Source organism: Scyliorhinus torazame, chromosome 8, assembly GCF_047496885.1.
Source record: "Scyliorhinus torazame isolate Kashiwa2021f chromosome 8, sScyTor2.1, whole genome shotgun sequence".
In the NCBI taxonomy this organism is placed as follows: domain Eukaryota; kingdom Metazoa; phylum Chordata; class Chondrichthyes; order Carcharhiniformes; family Scyliorhinidae; genus Scyliorhinus; species Scyliorhinus torazame.
The window spans coordinates 153,158,082-153,175,905 of record NC_092714.1 but is presented as its reverse complement, the minus strand read 5'-3'; the positions used below and the strand labels follow the sequence as shown (position 1 = coordinate 153,175,905).

The 17,824-nt window shown below is 42.7% G+C and overlaps 1 protein-coding gene across 1 annotated transcript in view; it reads right to left on the bottom strand.

The window, feature by feature from the left end:
- vwa8 (von Willebrand factor A domain containing 8) overlaps positions 1 to 17,824 on the bottom strand; it is a 625,928-nt gene that overhangs the window by 200,068 nt on the left and 408,036 nt on the right. Inside the window, exons 28-29 of the mRNA XM_072514383.1 lie at positions 14,980 to 15,118; positions 2,242 to 2,441 (exon numbers count right to left, since the gene is read on the bottom strand). Coding sequence (XP_072370484.1) covers positions 2,242 to 2,441; positions 14,980 to 15,118 — 339 coding nt within the window. The remainder of the gene's footprint in view (positions 1 to 2,241; positions 2,442 to 14,979; positions 15,119 to 17,824) is intronic.

The window sequence follows — 17,824 nt, the reverse complement described above, 5'->3', positions numbered from 1 at the left end:
ATTAGGGCTAGTTTTCATTTTTGTTATTTATTATTTATTCATTTTTTGTTTATAAAATAGGTCATTGTTATTTGTGTTGTTATAATATTGTGTAAAGGATGCACAATGTACTGTGTTGGTTGACCAAAAATTTTCAATAAAATATTTAACAAAAAAAAAAGAGAGAGAAAACAAATAAACATCCCACCCCAAGAATAAAGCCAATGTTGCAATCCCGGTAAACTAAAAATAGAAACAGAATAAACCAGGACAAGCCCTCATCAGAAACTCAGACAGGACACTTTCAAAGCTGTGAGCCTGCAGAAGCTTTTTTACTCCTACTTTTAAAAACACAGAACCCAAATGGCACAGTGCCACAACTCATTGAAATTTTGGGAACCACAAGGAGCTAGACCTCACCATCTGCCAAATAAATTGCTGAAACAAAACTTGTGCCATGGAGCCGACACAAGCCTCCTTCACAAAATCAAGGTTCAAGCACATCAGACTGGCTTTCCACTCACTGTGTCAGCAGGCATAATTTCATGCCTTAATTCCAGTACCTGATCCCAGCTGTCAATTTATGAGGATCTGTGGGAGCTGGGAATGTTTACACTGGAGCAGAACACTCAATGGTGACCTTAGAGAGGGTATGAACAAGATAGACAGCAAAATCTTGAACATTTAATCAGAAAATTACTCAGCAGGTCAGGCAACATCTGTAGAGAGAAGCAGAGTTAATGTTTCAGGTCAAATACTTTTCATCAGAACTTAGCTAATCAATCCCACAACCAATCAATAAATCAGATCAAAACTCCACAATCTTGTTACATCCAGCCCTGAACGGCAGTGGGCAATCAAGCAACTGATGGCAGGGGGAGGCTCGAAGAATATCCCCATCCTCAATGGTGGTGAAGCCCTCCAGGCAGAGCAAAAAAAAAACCTGAAGCATTTGCAACTATCTTGAGCCAGATGTGTCGAATGGATGATCCATGTCGGCCCTCTCCTAAGATCCCCAGACCTCAGGCAGCTTGATCAACAGCCCCATCTTAAACATTCGGTCCCTTCACCACTGATGTACAGTGACAGTAAATGGATTAAACATTGGTTGGAGGAGAAAGCAAAGTGCAAGCTAAGAGCGTTTTTACAGAATGGTTGGAAATAAGAGTCCCACAGGGTTCGGTTCTGAGGCCAGTTATATTGGCTCTGTATCTGAATGATTTGGATATAAGCTTCAAGCAATTGATATCCAAATTTACAGATGATACCAAATAAGCAGCTAATTCTTCAAAAGACTAAAAGAATGTGCAAAATGATATTAACCGGATAGTGGAATGGGCTAGAATGTGCCTGGTAATGAATTCAGTGCAAGTGGGAGGTGATTGAGTTTTCTAAGTAAATGATACTGTGAATCGGAGCAGAGTCAAATCTGTGGAAAAACAGAAGGATTTGAGGTCCCCAAGTCAGAAATCGCAGCTGTTTAGGTTAATTAAGCTGTTTAGAAAAAAAGCTAACACAAATCTAAGTTTTATTTTAAGAGGTGTAGAACACAAAAACTAAGAGACAATGATAAGCATATATAAAACTTTAAAAGACTTCAGTTTGAATGCTACAGGCTTCACACTAAATGGAGGATATTGCGGTTTTAGAGGGAGTACAACAGATTATTTGGGTGCCGTTTAGCATAAGCAAATACAACGACAAAGAAACACTTATAAAGCCAGGACTGTTTTCTTGGGAACAATGCAGACCACAAAGCTATATAAAAGATGATTTTATAACTATGAAAGGATGGGGCAGTGTAAAAGAAGTTGACTGTGTTTAATAGTTGATGGATCAAGAACAAGGGGCCATAGTTATGGAGAGCAGGAGAAACATCTTCACACTGAATTGTGAGGCTGTGAAGATCACTTTGAGGGTTTGTGACTGAAACAAAAATGATGCCACCATCCAAGATGAAATTGGAGAGGTGAATGGAAGAAAAGAGGGTATATGTGATTTGGGATATTTAGTTCGATCGAAGGAGGGCAAACACTGTGAAGGACTGGCTGGGCCTTTTCTCTTTATGTATTTCTAAATTAATTCAAAGAGGATTTACTGAGGATGCTAGCGACGTCTGTAGGTTACCTCAGGAAAAAGATTTCCTCACTTGTTTAGATGGTGAACTTTTAAAATTCTGTTTTACGCCGCTGAAATACCAAAGACTATGATCGCCGCATCACAGAAATGGGCTGTTAAACGTTGCCCAAGAGTTTCAAATACCTGCTCTTCGTGAAGCACGACTTGGTCATTTAGCGGTCCACTCAGCGGAGCCACTGTCACAAACGGTTGCCAGACCCCACCAGCAAACTTGGGGAAGATGTCATACAAATCCACATGATGTATAGTATTCCCAGGCATGCTCATCGAGTAGAGAGAGACCGGATTGCACGTTGCGACATAAATGGAGTCTTTGGCTTCACCTGCATGAGATCAATGGTTGTGTGAATCAATAGATGAAATCTGCAGAGTTACTAGACTAATACCAGGAACGGGCGGGTTACCATTTGAGTAAAGGTTGGACAGGTTAGATTTGTACCCACTAACATTTAAAAGAGTAAGAGGCGACTTAATCAAAACCTTTAAGATCCTGAGGGGTGTTGGAAGGGTAGGTGTGGAGAGGATGTTTCCATTTGGAGAATCCAGAACGAGGGGGTCACTGTTTAAAAATAAGGGGTCGTCTATTTAAGACAGAGATGAGGAGAATATTTTTCTCTCAGAGGATCGTGAGTCTCGGGAACTCTCTGCAAAAGGCAGTGGAAGCAGAGTCTTTGAATATTTTTAAGGCAGGGAGAGATAGATTCTTGATTGACAAGGGGGCGAAAGGTTATTGTGGATAAGCAGGAATGTGGGATTGAAGTTTCAATCAGGTTAGCCGTGATCTTACTGAACTGGGGAGCAGGCTCGAGGGGCCGAGTGGCTGACTCCAGCTCCCAATTCATATATTCTTAAAGACACAGATAGGTTCATCAAACTGAGTGGCTGCAAGCTTTATTTCTCATTGCTCGTATCACGTATCCTGACTCTTTTCTTCCTACTGCTTGAAATAAAGGAACAGATTTCTCACTCCGACTTGCTCTGCCTCCTTCCCCCATGTCCCATCTCCAAGTCACAAATGGCTTTGTGAGCTGGTCTCGACTCTGGACTACATGCTGTAGAGATGGTTGGAGGCCCTTCCCCAATCCAACTACATGTATGAAACAGCCAGGCTGGTGGAGTAACTGTACTCTTCCACATGAAACACATTTATTCAACTAGTTATTTCACACTGAAATAGCTGGTGACAGAATATCAGTACTGGTGAATTGAGAGTGCCCAGATGAAAGCAGAACGATTATTGACCATATGAAATATGAACTTTATGTCAGCTGTGGTTCAGGTGGGAACACTCTAGTCTCGGAATAAAAAAAACTGTGAGTTCAAGTCCTACCCACGGAGACGGCACTGTCAGACCATAGTGATAGAATCACCTCCGTGGAGTCCAAACTTGCTTCCATGGTCAAAGTTAACAGAACATTAACAGCTGAACTGAACGACCTGGAGAACAGATTTGTAAGACTGAATCTTAACATTGTGGGATTACCGGAGGGGATCAAGGGCTGTATCCCTACTCAGCATTTCTCAGACCTGTTCCACAAGATGGTGGGTGAGGATATACTTCCATCCCCTCCCAGAATTAGACTGGGCCCATGTAGAAGCCAAGTATTTCAAATACAACTAGTATAGGTAAAAGATAGCTGTTTAAGCATAAATGTTGAGCCCCAGTTTTTAATACCCATTTATACAGCATAATTCACTTTTACTGAAGTCCGTTGTTCTGGCAAATGCATATTTTCAAAGACAGTGTGACATTAAAACAGCAAGATAATTTGACACTGCGTGTGCTAATTGTCAAGGACAGGGACTGAATACACAGCGACATTGTTCACAATGCAGATAACAGCTGGGTCAGAAAAGCTGATGTTGCACATTGAAGATGGACGGCTTGCCATCAAATCAAATGTGTTTGAGTCTAACCCAAACCAATTAGGATTATATTGGGGTGTAGTTAGATGACTTAAGACAGATATGAAAGTGTATAACTAAAAAGTTTCTCCCCGCCATTTTAGGTTTTATTGTCTTTGAAGGTGTGTTGTGCTGTGTTGTCTTTTTGTTAGTTTAGTGTTTTTTGCCTTTGATTCTAGTCTCCATTTTAGTTGATGTGTTTTGGCGGTTCTGTCAGTCTAACAATCTGTGTCAGTGATGTTAGTCCACTTTTGACTCTGAGTTTGAGTTTAGATGAAGATTAGCTCTCTCTCTCTCTCTCTTCATGTTTCATTGCCAGACTTTGACCTTTTAAAAGTTACTTTCGAGCTGTCTGCCTAAGCAAAGAAAGATAATGTCTGTAATTCTCTGAAAGCTTCGAATTGTCTACGAATTGCCTTTTAAATGACTTTCAAATTGTAATCAAGCGACTACAAATAAAAAAATTATTTTTGGCACCTGAGGAGTTTATACTTCAAATTTCTGCTGAGTTCCAGTATTCGCAAAGTGCTACTGATAACCGAATAGCAGAGATGATATAAATTCCTTCAACTTTACACAGTCGAATAATACAAGGAATCAAACAACTTAACACAGTCTACAAATATTACAAATCTTACAACTTGTCGTATTGCGCCAGGACTTGATTCATCAACTAAGCTTCCCCCAAACCTGGCGTAGTTCGACAGGTTAAGATCCCATAAATTAAAGATTCCTTTAATTGGCGTAGTCAGGCAGATGGGGGGAGTACTGAACGACCTTCGGAGGCCCAGTTGACGACGGAAAGCTTCGAAGATAATCGGAGGAGGTCGGGAACCTTCGGGAAGCTTCGGAGATAATCGGAGGAGGCCCAGAAGACAGCCGGAACCCACGGCTAGACTGGGGTAAGAAATATCTTTTTCACCCATTAAAAGTCTTAAAGCCGCATCAATCAGTACTTCGACCCTTGAAAAGAACATTTTTTATAGACTGTGTTAAATAAATCAAGTGCCAGTCGTTCAGACTATCAGACGTGACTGGAAGATTAGTCACTGCAGTAACTAAAATAAAACGGCAGTCAGCGATCAAGAAAAGTTATGGCTGATCCAAATCAAAGTGTAGATTCAGAGCCTTTAGCAGACAGAAAATTACTCCCCACTACATCCAAGGGGGGTGCTGGAATACCAGATGTTTCTGTTGAAGATATGTTGGGGGATTTTAGATCTTTCATTCGTAGACAATTTGGACTGTCTGAAGTTGCTACAAAAATTGAATCAAAATATGATATCCCCAAAGGACAGTGGTCCCTTGATAATATCAAGAAGGCATGGGGTAAGACTACACGGTTAAACGGTGGAAGACGTATGAAATGGTCTTTTGCAGTAATGGCACAGCTCCAAAAACATCAAGAGACAATTGCTAAAATTAAATTTGATCATGAGTATAGGTCCACTAAAGACCAACTAATTGCAGTTGTTGAAGAATTGCAAGATGCAAAATCCAAACTTGAGCATTATGATGAAATTAGAACAGATTTGCAAAATAAAACCTCTGAACTCCAGCAGTTATCTGTTCAAATCGGAGAATTTCAAAATCAAGTTTTTAAAGTGGAGTCAAAATACCAACAGTTGCAATTAAATACTGAACGAAGTGATGATGAGTATAGGTCTACTAAAAAACAACTAATTGCAGTTGTTGAAGAATTGCAAGATGCAAAATCCAAACTTGAATATTATGATGAAATTAAAACAGATTTGCAAGTTGCAAAATCCAAACTTGAGCATTATGATGAAATTAAAACAAAATTGCGAGATGCAAAATCCAAACTTGAGACAGATTTGCAAAACAAAACCTCTGAACTTCAGCAGTTATCTTTTCAAATAACAGAATTCCAAAATCAAGTTGTTAAAGTGGAGACAAAATACCGACAATTGCAATTAAAAACTGAGCAAATTGAACTTGAAAATTGCAAGTTAATCGAAGAAAGATGTGTTTTAGCTGAACACTGCAAAATTTCTGTGCAGAAATTTGAACAAACAGCACAAACTCAGAAAGCAGCCCAAGCGCCCCACCTAGTGGCACAATCGGCAATTGCACAGCCAAGAACAAATGTCACGAATAAATCAGTTCCTTTGTCAGATGAATCAGACGAAGATAGTGTACAAATCCAGCCCATGTTACCTGCTGCTCCAGCGGCGGCTGTTGCAGCACCTGCAGGAATATCAGCAGTAACTACAATTTCACCACCAGCGCTAGAGCAAACATGTACCCTTGCTTCATTAAAATCACGTAAGGAAATACCACAATGTCTTTTCTGTGGTAGAGTAGGACACTGGATGGCAAAATGCTATCAAAAACAACGGATGGATTCGAGAGATGATAATGAAGTAGACAATGTTCACTACAATACATTTCCACCTCATGGTCAACCATGTAACACGTACCAACAAGACACACCCAGTTTGGCTTCTGGTCAGCAACACTGGCTAAGCAACTACAACCATGGTTTGCTTTTACAGTTAATCAACAACAGTATCATAATATCCCAACTGTTTGCCACATGGCTTTACAGAATCATCTCAGGCAACTGCCTGTTCGGCCTTCCACCATTATCCAATATGAAGATGATGTTCTGATAACCTCTATCAATAAAGATGATCATGACAAAGATTTACGGATGGTCTTGAACCACCTCAGTACTAACAGTCACAAAGCTAGCTTTCACAAAGCACAAATTGCCCAGAAAGATGTTTACTTGGGACAGAAAATTTCCAAACGAAAAAGGGAACTTACTCAGAAGAGAACGGCTGCCATCAAAGCAGCTAAAGAACCCTCAATGTATCGCTAAAAAGTTGCCAAGAACTGTCAACTTAAGAAAACTGTCATTCTGAACGTTGCTTTATTAATTTAAAGAAATTAACATATCTTGTTAGCTGTGTTTCCTTTAACAGAATCGACAAATTCATCTACAGAAAATCAAGATACAGCACAAGATTGGTTCAGTTATATATTTAATAAGTTATTGTATTTGATATTTTAAAATAAATGTTTAAAATTAGCCTGGAAATTAAAACTTCAAACAATGTGGAAGCTGGTTTTTTAAAAAGAAAACCAACAATCTTTGATTAAAAGCCAAAAGAACATATCGTTCAAAGAAATTTGATAACGGGAATTTGTCAGCAATCCAACTTTTACTCCCAGTCCATTTGAGTGACAAAAAAAAAAGTTTAAAGATGCGAATGGCATCATTCCAAGCTATACGCCTCTTTTTGTCTCTGCAAGAAAATTAACCCTTTCAACAAGCTTTTGTGTATTATCCAGAAGATGTCAAAGACTTGACATCAATTTTGATAATGATTTTACCGTTTATTACTAGATCATATGTTCAACTTTTATTGTATAATCATTTTACAAGAAGTTATTATTAATTACCAATGTGATCAAATTTGATTAATTTATTAATTATAATAATTATTTTGAAATGCCTGTTGCAATGTTAATTCCATTTTATTGTTTAAAACTGCAATGATTCTTTGCGCTTTTACCTATCCTATCGCATTAATGATGTATTTTAATCTTTTCTGATATATCTCAATTTTCCGATTTATCAAAGGGCCGACTGTAGAAGCCAAGTATTTCAAATACAACTAGTATAGGTAAAAGATAGCTGTTTAAGCATAAATGTTGAGCCCCAGTTTTTAATACCCATTTATACAGCATAATTCACTTTTACTGAAGTCCGTTGTTCTGGCAAATGCATATTTTCAAAGACAGTGTGACATTAAAACAGCAAGATAATTTGACACTGCTTGTGCTAATTGTCAAGGACAGGGACTGAATACACAGCAACATTGTTCACAATGCAGATAACAGCTGGGTCAGAAAAGCTGATGTTGCACATTGAAGATGGACGGCTTGCCATCAAATCAAATGTGTTTGAGTCTAACCCAAACCAATTAGGATTATATTGGGGTGTAATTAGATGACTTAAGACAGATATGAAAGTGTATAACTAAAAAGTTTCTCCCCGCCATTTTAGGTTTTATTGTCTTTGAAGGTGTGTTGTGCTGTGTTGTCTTTCTGTTAGTTTAGTGTTTTTTGCCTTTGATTCTAGTCTCCATTTTAGTTGATGTCTTTTAGCGGTTCTGTCAGTCTAACAGTCTGTGTCAGTGATGTTAGTCCACTTTTGACTTTGAGTTTGAGTTTAGATGAAGATTAGCTCTCTCTCTCTCTTCATGTTTCATTGCCAGACTTTGACCTTTTAAAAGTTACTTTCGAGCTGTCTGCCTAAGCAAAGAAAGATAATGTCTGTAATTCTCTGAAAGCTTCGAATTGTCTACGAATTGCCTTTTAAATGACTTTCAAATTGTAATCAAGCGACTACAAATAAAAAAATTATTTTTGGCACCTGAGGAGTTTATACTTCAAATTTCTGCTGAGTTCCAGTATTCGCAAAGTGCTACTGATAACCGAATAGCAGAGATTATATAAATTCCTTCAACTTTACACAGTCGAATAATACAAGGAATCGAACTACTTAACACAGTCTATAAATAGTACAAATCATACAACTTGTCGTATTGCGCCAGGACTTGATTCATCAACTAAGCTTCCCCCAAACTTGGCGTAGTTCGACAGGTTAAGATCCCATAAATTATAGATTCCTTCAGCCCATCGCTCGCTTTACTCTGGAGATTCTCTTTGTGCGGTTATAATTTCAGTTTCAAAGAGAAGGAGTTGGTTCCTCGAAGTGGGAGGGCCACTCTAGTTGGCGACACTGGGACATCAATGTTGACCCAGCTAAGAAAAGAGTCGCTTTTAAAAGAGTGATGTCTAACCTGCCCAAGAGTGGTGTCAAGTTCGGGATGGTCTATCTGGCTTGCCTTAGAATAGCGTTCCGAGAAAAAAGACCACTTTTGTGACTCACCAGATGCTGACTCCTTTGTCTAAACACATTTTATTTTAGGGGGCGATCTGAATTGTATTTAGGATCCTAAATTGGATCATTCTAAAGTCAAATCTTTGGTACCCCCATCGGCAATTGCCAAGGCTTTGTCTTCTTTTATGGCTCAGATAGCCGGGGTAGATCCCGGACGTTTTTTTACTCCTGAATGACAGGGGTTTCTCCTTTTTTCTCATGTCCACTATGCGCATTCCCGCATTGATTTTTTTCATTTTAGAAAGGGCTCTCTTCCCTTTAGTAGTGGCGGCTGAGTACTCAGCAATTCAATTTCTGGCCACGCCCCATACTTTGTTTATCTGTTGCTGGAGTCCAGCCCCATTAACGCCCACCCTGGAGATTGGAGACTACATTGCTAGCCGATAAAAAATGTTGTGAGTGCCTATCCACCTCTATTGACGACTACATCAAATTAAATAGGTCCACCTCAATCTCTCCTTCCACATTGCACAAAGCTTTTAAGGTTGTTTCTAGGGGGGGATATTATTTCTTATAGTGCACATGTGCCAAAGGTGAAGTTGGATCAGCAGAGGCCGGTGGATTCCATTTTCGAGGTAGATCTCGAGTACCCACTCGATCCTATTCCAGACCTATACGCAAGCAGACAAAAGTTGCAAATCCAGTTTGAGATACTGACCACCAACAAGGTTGTCCGTCAGATACAGCACTCCAGGGGTACTTCTTATGAATATGGGGAGAAGGCCAGTCATCTTCTGACTCACCAACTTAAATGCCAAGCGGCCTCCCGTGAGATCCCCAGATACCTAACAGATGGCAACCAGGTCAATGCGGCTTTTAAATCATTTTAAATTTAAAACATTTTAAATTACTGTGACCCCTATAAACCTGAGCCTCCCGTGGACATGTAGAGCATGTCTGATTTTCTAGACAGCATACCCATCCCAACTGTCAAAGCAGACAAGAACTGTGAGTTGGACCCCTCATTACACCTCAACGAGATTTTAAAATGCATTGGGCTGATGCAGGCTGGTAAGGCCTGTGACCCTGATTGCTTTCCAATTAAATTTTATAAGAAGTTCTCAGAACAGCTTGCACCCTTGCTATTAGATATGTTCAATGACTCCCTATCATTGCCTCCGCCCCTTACTCAAGCCTCCATTTCCTTGCTCCTTAAGAGGGACAAGGACCCAATCGAATATGGTTCATAACGACCTATCTCATTTTTAAACGCGGATGTTAAGCTGCTCGCAAAGGTTCTGGCGTTCCAGTTTGAGCCATGCCATCCCAGTAAAATTGCGGATGATCAAACAGGTTTTGCAGATTGCCGTCAATTATCAGCCAATATACGTTGCCTTTTAAATGTTATTCTTTCCCTCTCCCCTGCACCCGAGCCAGAGGTGATAGTATGTCTCGGCACTGAGAAAGCATTTGACAGGGTGGAATGGGAATATTTATTTGAGATTCCCAGGAGATTTGGATTCGGCCATAAATTTGCCTCTTGGATCCGCTTGTTATAGAAGAGTAAGGTAGACTATGAAAGTAAACTGGCTCAGAACATAAAATCAGATAGTAAAAGCTTCTACAAATATATAAGACAAAAAAAGAGTGGCTAAGGTAAATATTGGCCCTTTGGAAGATGAGAAGGGAGATTTAATAATAGGAGACGGGGCAATGGCGGAGTAGCTGAACAGGTTTTTTGGGTCAGTCTTCACAGTGGAGGACACAAATAACATGCCAGTGACTGATGGAAATAAAGATATGATAGGTGAGGACCTTGAGATGATTGTAATCACTAAGGAGGCAGTATTGGGCAAGCTAATGGGGCTAAAGGTAGACAAGTCTCCTGGCCCTGATGGGATGCATCCCAGAGTGTTAAAAGAGATGGCTAGGGAAATTGTAAACGCACTAGTGATCATTTATCAACATTCACTGGACTCTGGGGTGGTCCCAGAGGATTGGAAAGTAGCAAACGTGACACCACTGTTTAAAAAAGGAGGTCGACAGAAAGCGGGTAACTATAGGCCGGTAAGCTTAACTTCGGTTGTAGGGAAAATGCTGGAATCTATCATTAAGGAGGAAATAGCGGGGCACCTGGAAGGAAATTGTCCCATTGGGCAGACGCAGCATGGGTTCACAAAGGGTAGGTCGTGTCTGACTAATTTGGTAGAATTTTTTGAGGACGTTACCAGTGCAGTAGGTAACGGGGAGCCAATGGATGTGGTATATCTGGGTTTCCAGAAAGCTTTTGACAAGGTGCCACACAAAAGGTTGCTGCATAAACTAAAGATGCATGGCATTGAGGGTAAAGTGGTAGCATGGGTAGAGGATTGGTTAACTAACAGAAAGCAGAGAGTGGGGATAAATGGGTGTTTCTCTGGTTGGCAACCTGTAACTAGTGGGGTCCCTCAAGAATCAGTGTTGGGCCCGCAGTTGTTCACAATTTACATAGACGATTTGGAGTTGGGGACCAAGTGCAATGTGGCAAAGTTTGCAGACGACACTAAGATGAGTGGTAAAGCAAAAAGTGCAGAGGATACCGGAAGTCTGCAGAAGGATTTGGATAGGTTGTGTGAATGGGCTAGGGTCTGGCAGATGGAATTCAATGTTGCCAAGTGTGAGACTATCCATTTTGGGAGGAATAACAGCAGAATGGATTATTTAAACGTTAAGATGTTAAAACATGCTGCTGTGCAGAGGGACCTGGGTGTGCTGGTGCACGAGTTGCAAAAGGTTGGTGTGCAGGTGCAACAGGTGATTAAGAAGGCTAATCGAGTTTTGTCTTTCGTTGCTAGTGGGATGGAGTTCAAGACTAGGGAGGTTATGCTGCAATTGTATGGGGTGTTGGTGAGGCCGCATCTGGAGTATTGTGTTCAGTTTTGGTCTCCTTACCTGAGAAAGGACATATTGGCACTGGAGGGAGTGCAGAGGAGATTCACTAGGTTGATCCCAGATCTGAGGGGATTAGATTATGACGAGAGGTTGAGTAGACTGGGACTGTACTCATTGGAGTTTAGAAGGATGCGGGGGGATCTTATTGAAACATATAAAATTATGAAGGGAATAGAAAGGATAGATGCGGGCAGGTTGTTTCCACTGGTCGGGGAAAGCAGAACTAGGGGGCATAGCCTCAAAATAAGGGGAAGTAGGTTTAGGACGGAGTGTAGGAGGAACTTCTTCACCCAAAGGGTTGTGAATCTCTGGAATTCCTTGCCCAGTGAAGCAGTTGAGGCTCCTTCTTTAAACGTCTTTAAGAAAAAGATAGATACCTTTCTAAAGAATAAAGTGATTCGGGGATATGGTGTACGGGCCGGAGAGTGGAGCTGAGTCCACAAAGATCAGCCATGATCTCATTGAATGGCGGAGCAGGCTCGAGGGGCCAGATGGCCTACTCCTGTTCCTAGTTCTTATGTTCTTATTCAATGCCTCTACAGCCAGCGTTCATATGAACACTTTATATTCAGAAGGCTTTCCCTTGAAAAGGGGTACTAGGCAGGGCTGCCCACTTTCTCCACTTTGATTTGCCCTGGCAATTAAACTGCTCTCTATAGCCTTGAGAACTGCTAATCAACGGAGGGGTATTAATCGAGATGGAGCGGAACATCGGGTATCTCTTTATGCAGATGACCTACTTTTATATATTACCGACCCATTTCTCTCTATCGATGGCACAATGTTGACACTAAATACCATTAGCTCCTTCTCTGGCTATAAATTAAATCTAGGCAAGAGTGAATGTTTCTGATCACTTCGCCTGGAAGGTAAACCCAGTTAGGCATGTTACCCTTCCCCCTCTCGAGCATGAGTTTTAGTTATTTGTGGGTCAGGGTGGTCCACAATTAGGGCTCATTTACAGATTTACAGATCAAGCATGATCAATCATGTCAGAACAAACCGAGAGGGGTAGAACTACCTTCCTCTATCTTTGGCTGGCAGGATTCAAACAATAAAAATGAACACACTCCCTCGGATTTTATTTCTCTATCAACATTTCCCATTTTCCTCCCCAAATCCTTTTTCATGAACATTAATAAATTGATATCAGCTTTTATTTGGGCAGATCAGAATCCCAGAATCCGCAGCGTTCTACTCCAGAGAGATAGACGGACAGGGAGCTTGTCTCTCCCAAGCATATTGTTTTATTACTGGGCCATAAAATGTTTTAATTGTGGATCAGCGATCCCGATTCATTCTGGGACTTAATGGAGGCTCGCTCTTGCACAACATCCGCTCTCCCAGCCATTGTTACTGCACCATTGGCCTTTTCTCTCGCTGGATTCTCCTCAAACCCAGTGGTGGTGTCCTCTCTTAGAATCTGGAAACAGGGGCAGCACGCGGCGCAGTGGTTAGCACTGCTGCCTCACAGCGCCGCGATCCCAGGTTCGATCCCAGCCCTGGGTCACTGTGTGGAGTTTGCATATTCTCCCCGTGTTTGCGTGGGTTTCACCTCCACAACCTAAAGATGTGCAAGGTAGGTGGATGGGCCACGCTAAATTGGAAAAATGAATTGGGTACTCATCACCTTTCCTTACCCTCTGGGCTGGACTCAACATTTAACTCATGGTGATCTGTTCCTGGAGGGGAAGTTTGACAGTTTTAGTGAGTTAGCGGACAAATTTCAGCTACCCAACTCGTCTTTCTTGTTATTTTCAATTTCACAATTTCTCTCGTACTGCTTTCCCTTCGTTTCCTCTGGCTCCACCTTCCTCCTTGCTGAAGAGGATTCTATTCATGGCTCAGCCTGGTAGGGGGTCTATCTCAACCTGTATGGCCACATTCTCTCTGACGATGGGCAAAATGGGAGAGTGAACTGTGCCCTAGACTCAGTAGTGAGGCTTGGAGAGAGGCTCCTTACAGGGTCAACACCACTTCCTTATGTCCTCGGCTGAGCCTAATTCAGTTCAAGGTGCCACAAGGACTCACCCGACCAGGATAACAGGAGTGGATTTTTTCCAAATGTTGAGAACAGATGTGATCGCTGTTCACTTGCCCCCACTGATCATACACATGTTTTGGTTTGCCCCGGACTTGCCAGCTTCTGGGCTTCCTTTTTTAGCACCATGTCAGAGATACTCCGCTTGCAATTACTCCCATGTCGGCTGGTTGCCATGTTTAGGGTTTCATCTTCTCCGGCTGTTCACTCTGGGGTAGAGCGGACATTATCGCCAACGCCTCACTGATAGCCTCCGTCGAGGCAGATACTGCTCAGTTAGAGGTCTCCCGTTCCACCCAGTCCCTCTGGCTGGTTCAATTACTTAATGTCCTTCTTGCACTTAGAGAAAATTAAATTCACCATCAGCGGTTCAATGGCGAGATTCTACCTGGGATGGCAACCGTTCATTTTCTTTTACAAAGATCTAGACACCATCAGCTGTTTGGGTTTTAGGCATAGTGTTTAAGTTAATTACTTTTTCTTTGTTTGTAATATTTGCATTCTTGTATTTTTGCTGATTGTTAATATGTAAAACTTGAATAAACATACCGTTAAAAAAAGCTTTGCTAAATACTCGCTATACCTGCATTCCAGCCTTTTGTAATTCACGCACTAGGACACCCAGATCCCTCTGCACCAGAGAGCTCTGCAATCTCTCACCATTTAGATACTCTGCTTCTTTTTGATTCTTCCTGCCAAATGGACACATGTTGGATTCACAGCATTCTAATTCTACTGCTCTTCATTTCTTATTCCAAACTTGTGAATTGTAATGTGTGCTTACTGGAGGACAACCTGCCTGCAAAACCTCACCGATTCCTTTGATCTTCCATTTTGATGCAAAGGAAAAGCACTTGCAGCTGCAAAAGTCACAAAGAGATCTGTAAATGAATGACAATCGGTGCTGGCTCAGAGAAGCTGATGTTCCCCCTGATGAGGAAAAGACTGTGGTTGAGAGGGCATTACAGTGCAATGTGGCTGACTCTCAACTGCCCCTCCGAAATGGCCTAACAAGTCATCCAGGTCAAGGGCAATTATGGATGGACAATAAGAAATGTTGGCCTTGTCAGTGACGCCCACATCCCATTAATGAATTTTAAAAAATTACCTGGGGCTGTGGCAACGTCACAAACAATATTAACTTCACTCAGCGGAATTCTCCAGTGGGCTTGTTGCTCTGTGAAACTGAGCCCCCTCGACTCATGCAGTTCTAGAGGATATTCCTGAAGCTTCAGGTAAACAGGGCCCTATTAACAGAAGAAAAATGGTTTAATCTCATTCATAGCTAAATATACTTATAATTTGATTTAGCAGCCATTAATAAAACATCAAATGGATGTCACTTGCCTTCATGAGTACATTGAAAATACCATCTGCATTTGGTCGACTGACACGTTATTTCTATATCTGACAGGTTCTAAAATGCAATTGGCTAAGAGACAGAAAACAGAGGGCTGGATTCTCCCACCCCGCCTGCTGCAAGAACGCCACGGGTGAGCCGTGTACAATGGAGAACTCCACTGACCTCGGGCGGGATTCTTCGGTTGTCAGGCGAACGCGGCCAGGGAATCTCGCCCATTGAGTAAAAATAAATAATTGTGCATTAATATGAATGAATGTATACAGTGGCGTTCTCCCCTCCCCCACCCATTGGATAGACTTGGATTGTTTTCCTTGGAGAGGAGACTGAAGGGGGACATGATTGAGATGTATAAAATTATGAGGGGTATAGATAGAGCAGACAGGAAGAAACCTTTCCCCTTGGTGGAGGGATCAATGACCAGGGGGGCATAGATTTAAGTTAAGGGAGAGGAGGTTTAGAGGGGCTGTAAGTTAAATTGTTTTCACCCAGAGGGTGGTGGGAATTTAGAACTCACTTCCTGAAAGGGTGGTGGAGGCAGAGACCCTCATAACATTAAGAAGTATTTAGATGTGCACTTGCAATCCCAGGGCATACAAGGCTATGGGGCAAGGGCAGCACGGTAGCCTTGTGGATAGCACAATTGCTTCACAGCTCCAGGGTCCCAGGTTCGATTCCGGCTTGGGTCACTGTCTGTGCGGAGTCTGCACATCCTCCCCGTGTGTGCGTGGGTTTCCTCCGGGTGCCCCGGTTTCCTCCCACAGTCCAAAGATGTGCATGTTAGGTGGATTGGCCATGATAAATTGCCCTTAGTGTCCAAAATTGCCCTTAGTGTTGGGTGGGGTTACTGGGATAGGGTGGACGTGTTAACCTTGGGTAGGGTGCTCTTTCCAAGAGCTGGTGCAGACTCGATGGGCCGAATGGCCTCCTTCTGCACTGTAAATTCTATGATAAGTGCTGGAAAAACGGATTAGGATGGTTAGGTGGCTGTGTTTGACCGTCACTGATGTGATGGGCCTTTTCTGTGTTGTTTGATTCTATGACTCTATGACTCTATACGCAGTTAAATTGCCAAACAAAACCACCCCCTTAAGATTATGTCGTTGCCAAAGTGACTCAGAATGAATTTCATGAACGCTTTGCATTGGATGCCGAAGACAATGGGCGCGATTCTCCCAAAATATTTCTAAGTTAATTTGTGGCAGTTCTTTCAGGGAGTTTCCTGCAGCGAGTTCCCCACCGCTATTCAATGACACTTAAGTCACGTTTTTGGGTCCTGGACAGTTTCTCACCGGTTTAGCCCACACTTGGAATTTTTTTTTGCACTAAGGAACTGAACTCAGAGATCGGGCCGCCATTTTGAAAGGGCTTGTGGGTCTCCTCCACCGCCATTTTGAAACGGTTTGTGGACCCCCCCCCAATGGCAATGTCACCCCCCACACACATGGACACTACCCCACACCCTCCAAGTGAGGACACTCCATTATGGGGTCCCTGGGGGTCCCCCGCTTCAGGCCCTGCCAAGCCCCCTTACAGCACCCCTCCCTTCTAGGGCCTCCACCCATCACCACCCCCCCCCCCCCCCAAACCTCCCGGCGACCCCAACTTACCTACCCTGCACTCCCCTACTCTTAAAAAAAAACACCCTTGTTTCATGGGTACAGCCGCCCTAGCCCCCTGACCCTTGGCAATGCCACCCTGGAACTCATGCAGTGCCAAGATGTCATCTGGCAGTGCCAAGGTGCCCACGTTCCAGGGGGAGGGCCGGGGAGACCCTGCACTTAGCCTGACCACCCAGGGGTCTCCGATGGCCTGGGAAACCTTTCCTGGCTGCCATTCCGCCTGGTCCACGTTTGTGTGGACCAGCACTGATCGGCGCCCGGCTGTAGCCTCCTTGGGGAGAATCGAGGGAGGCTGGTGAATCCCAGGCAGGTAGGCATAAGTATTTTTAAGACCTACTTCCGTGAGCGTCATTCAGTCCCGCCAATTTCGGGCGGAGTTCCGACTCCTACGTCTCGCGGGACTCCAGTGAATCTCGCAAGGTGCGGAGCCTGTTGGGAGGCTCGCTGCAGGCCTCTCCCGGGATTCTCCGGCCGCACTGTGGTCTCACTTGAGCCGGAGAATCGCGTCCAATAAATTTGACAGTTTCTAAAACAATTTGATTCTGTTTAATGGAATGGGTGAGTTGTCTTCTGAGGAAAGGTTGCACAGGCTAGGCTTGTATCCGCTGGAGTTAAGAAGAATTAGAGGCAACATGTTTGAAACATAGAAGCTCCTGACAGGTCTTGACAGGGTGGATGTCGAGAGGATGTTTCCTCTTGCGGGAGAGACGAGAATGAGGGGACAATGTATAAAAATAAAGTGTCGCCCATTTCCGACTGAGATGAAGAGAAATGATTTCTCTCAAGAGTCCTCTCAGGTCAGCATTGATTATTCCAGGTTTCTCCCTGATTGTTAGGTGCTAGACCCAGTTAAGGGACAGATCTGCACAGGGAGTCTGGCTAGGCTACATGCTTCCCCACAGGTCCAGTCCATATGTGGAAATCAATCCCAATGCCTCCAGACTAAGAACTAGTACAGAATCATACCCGCG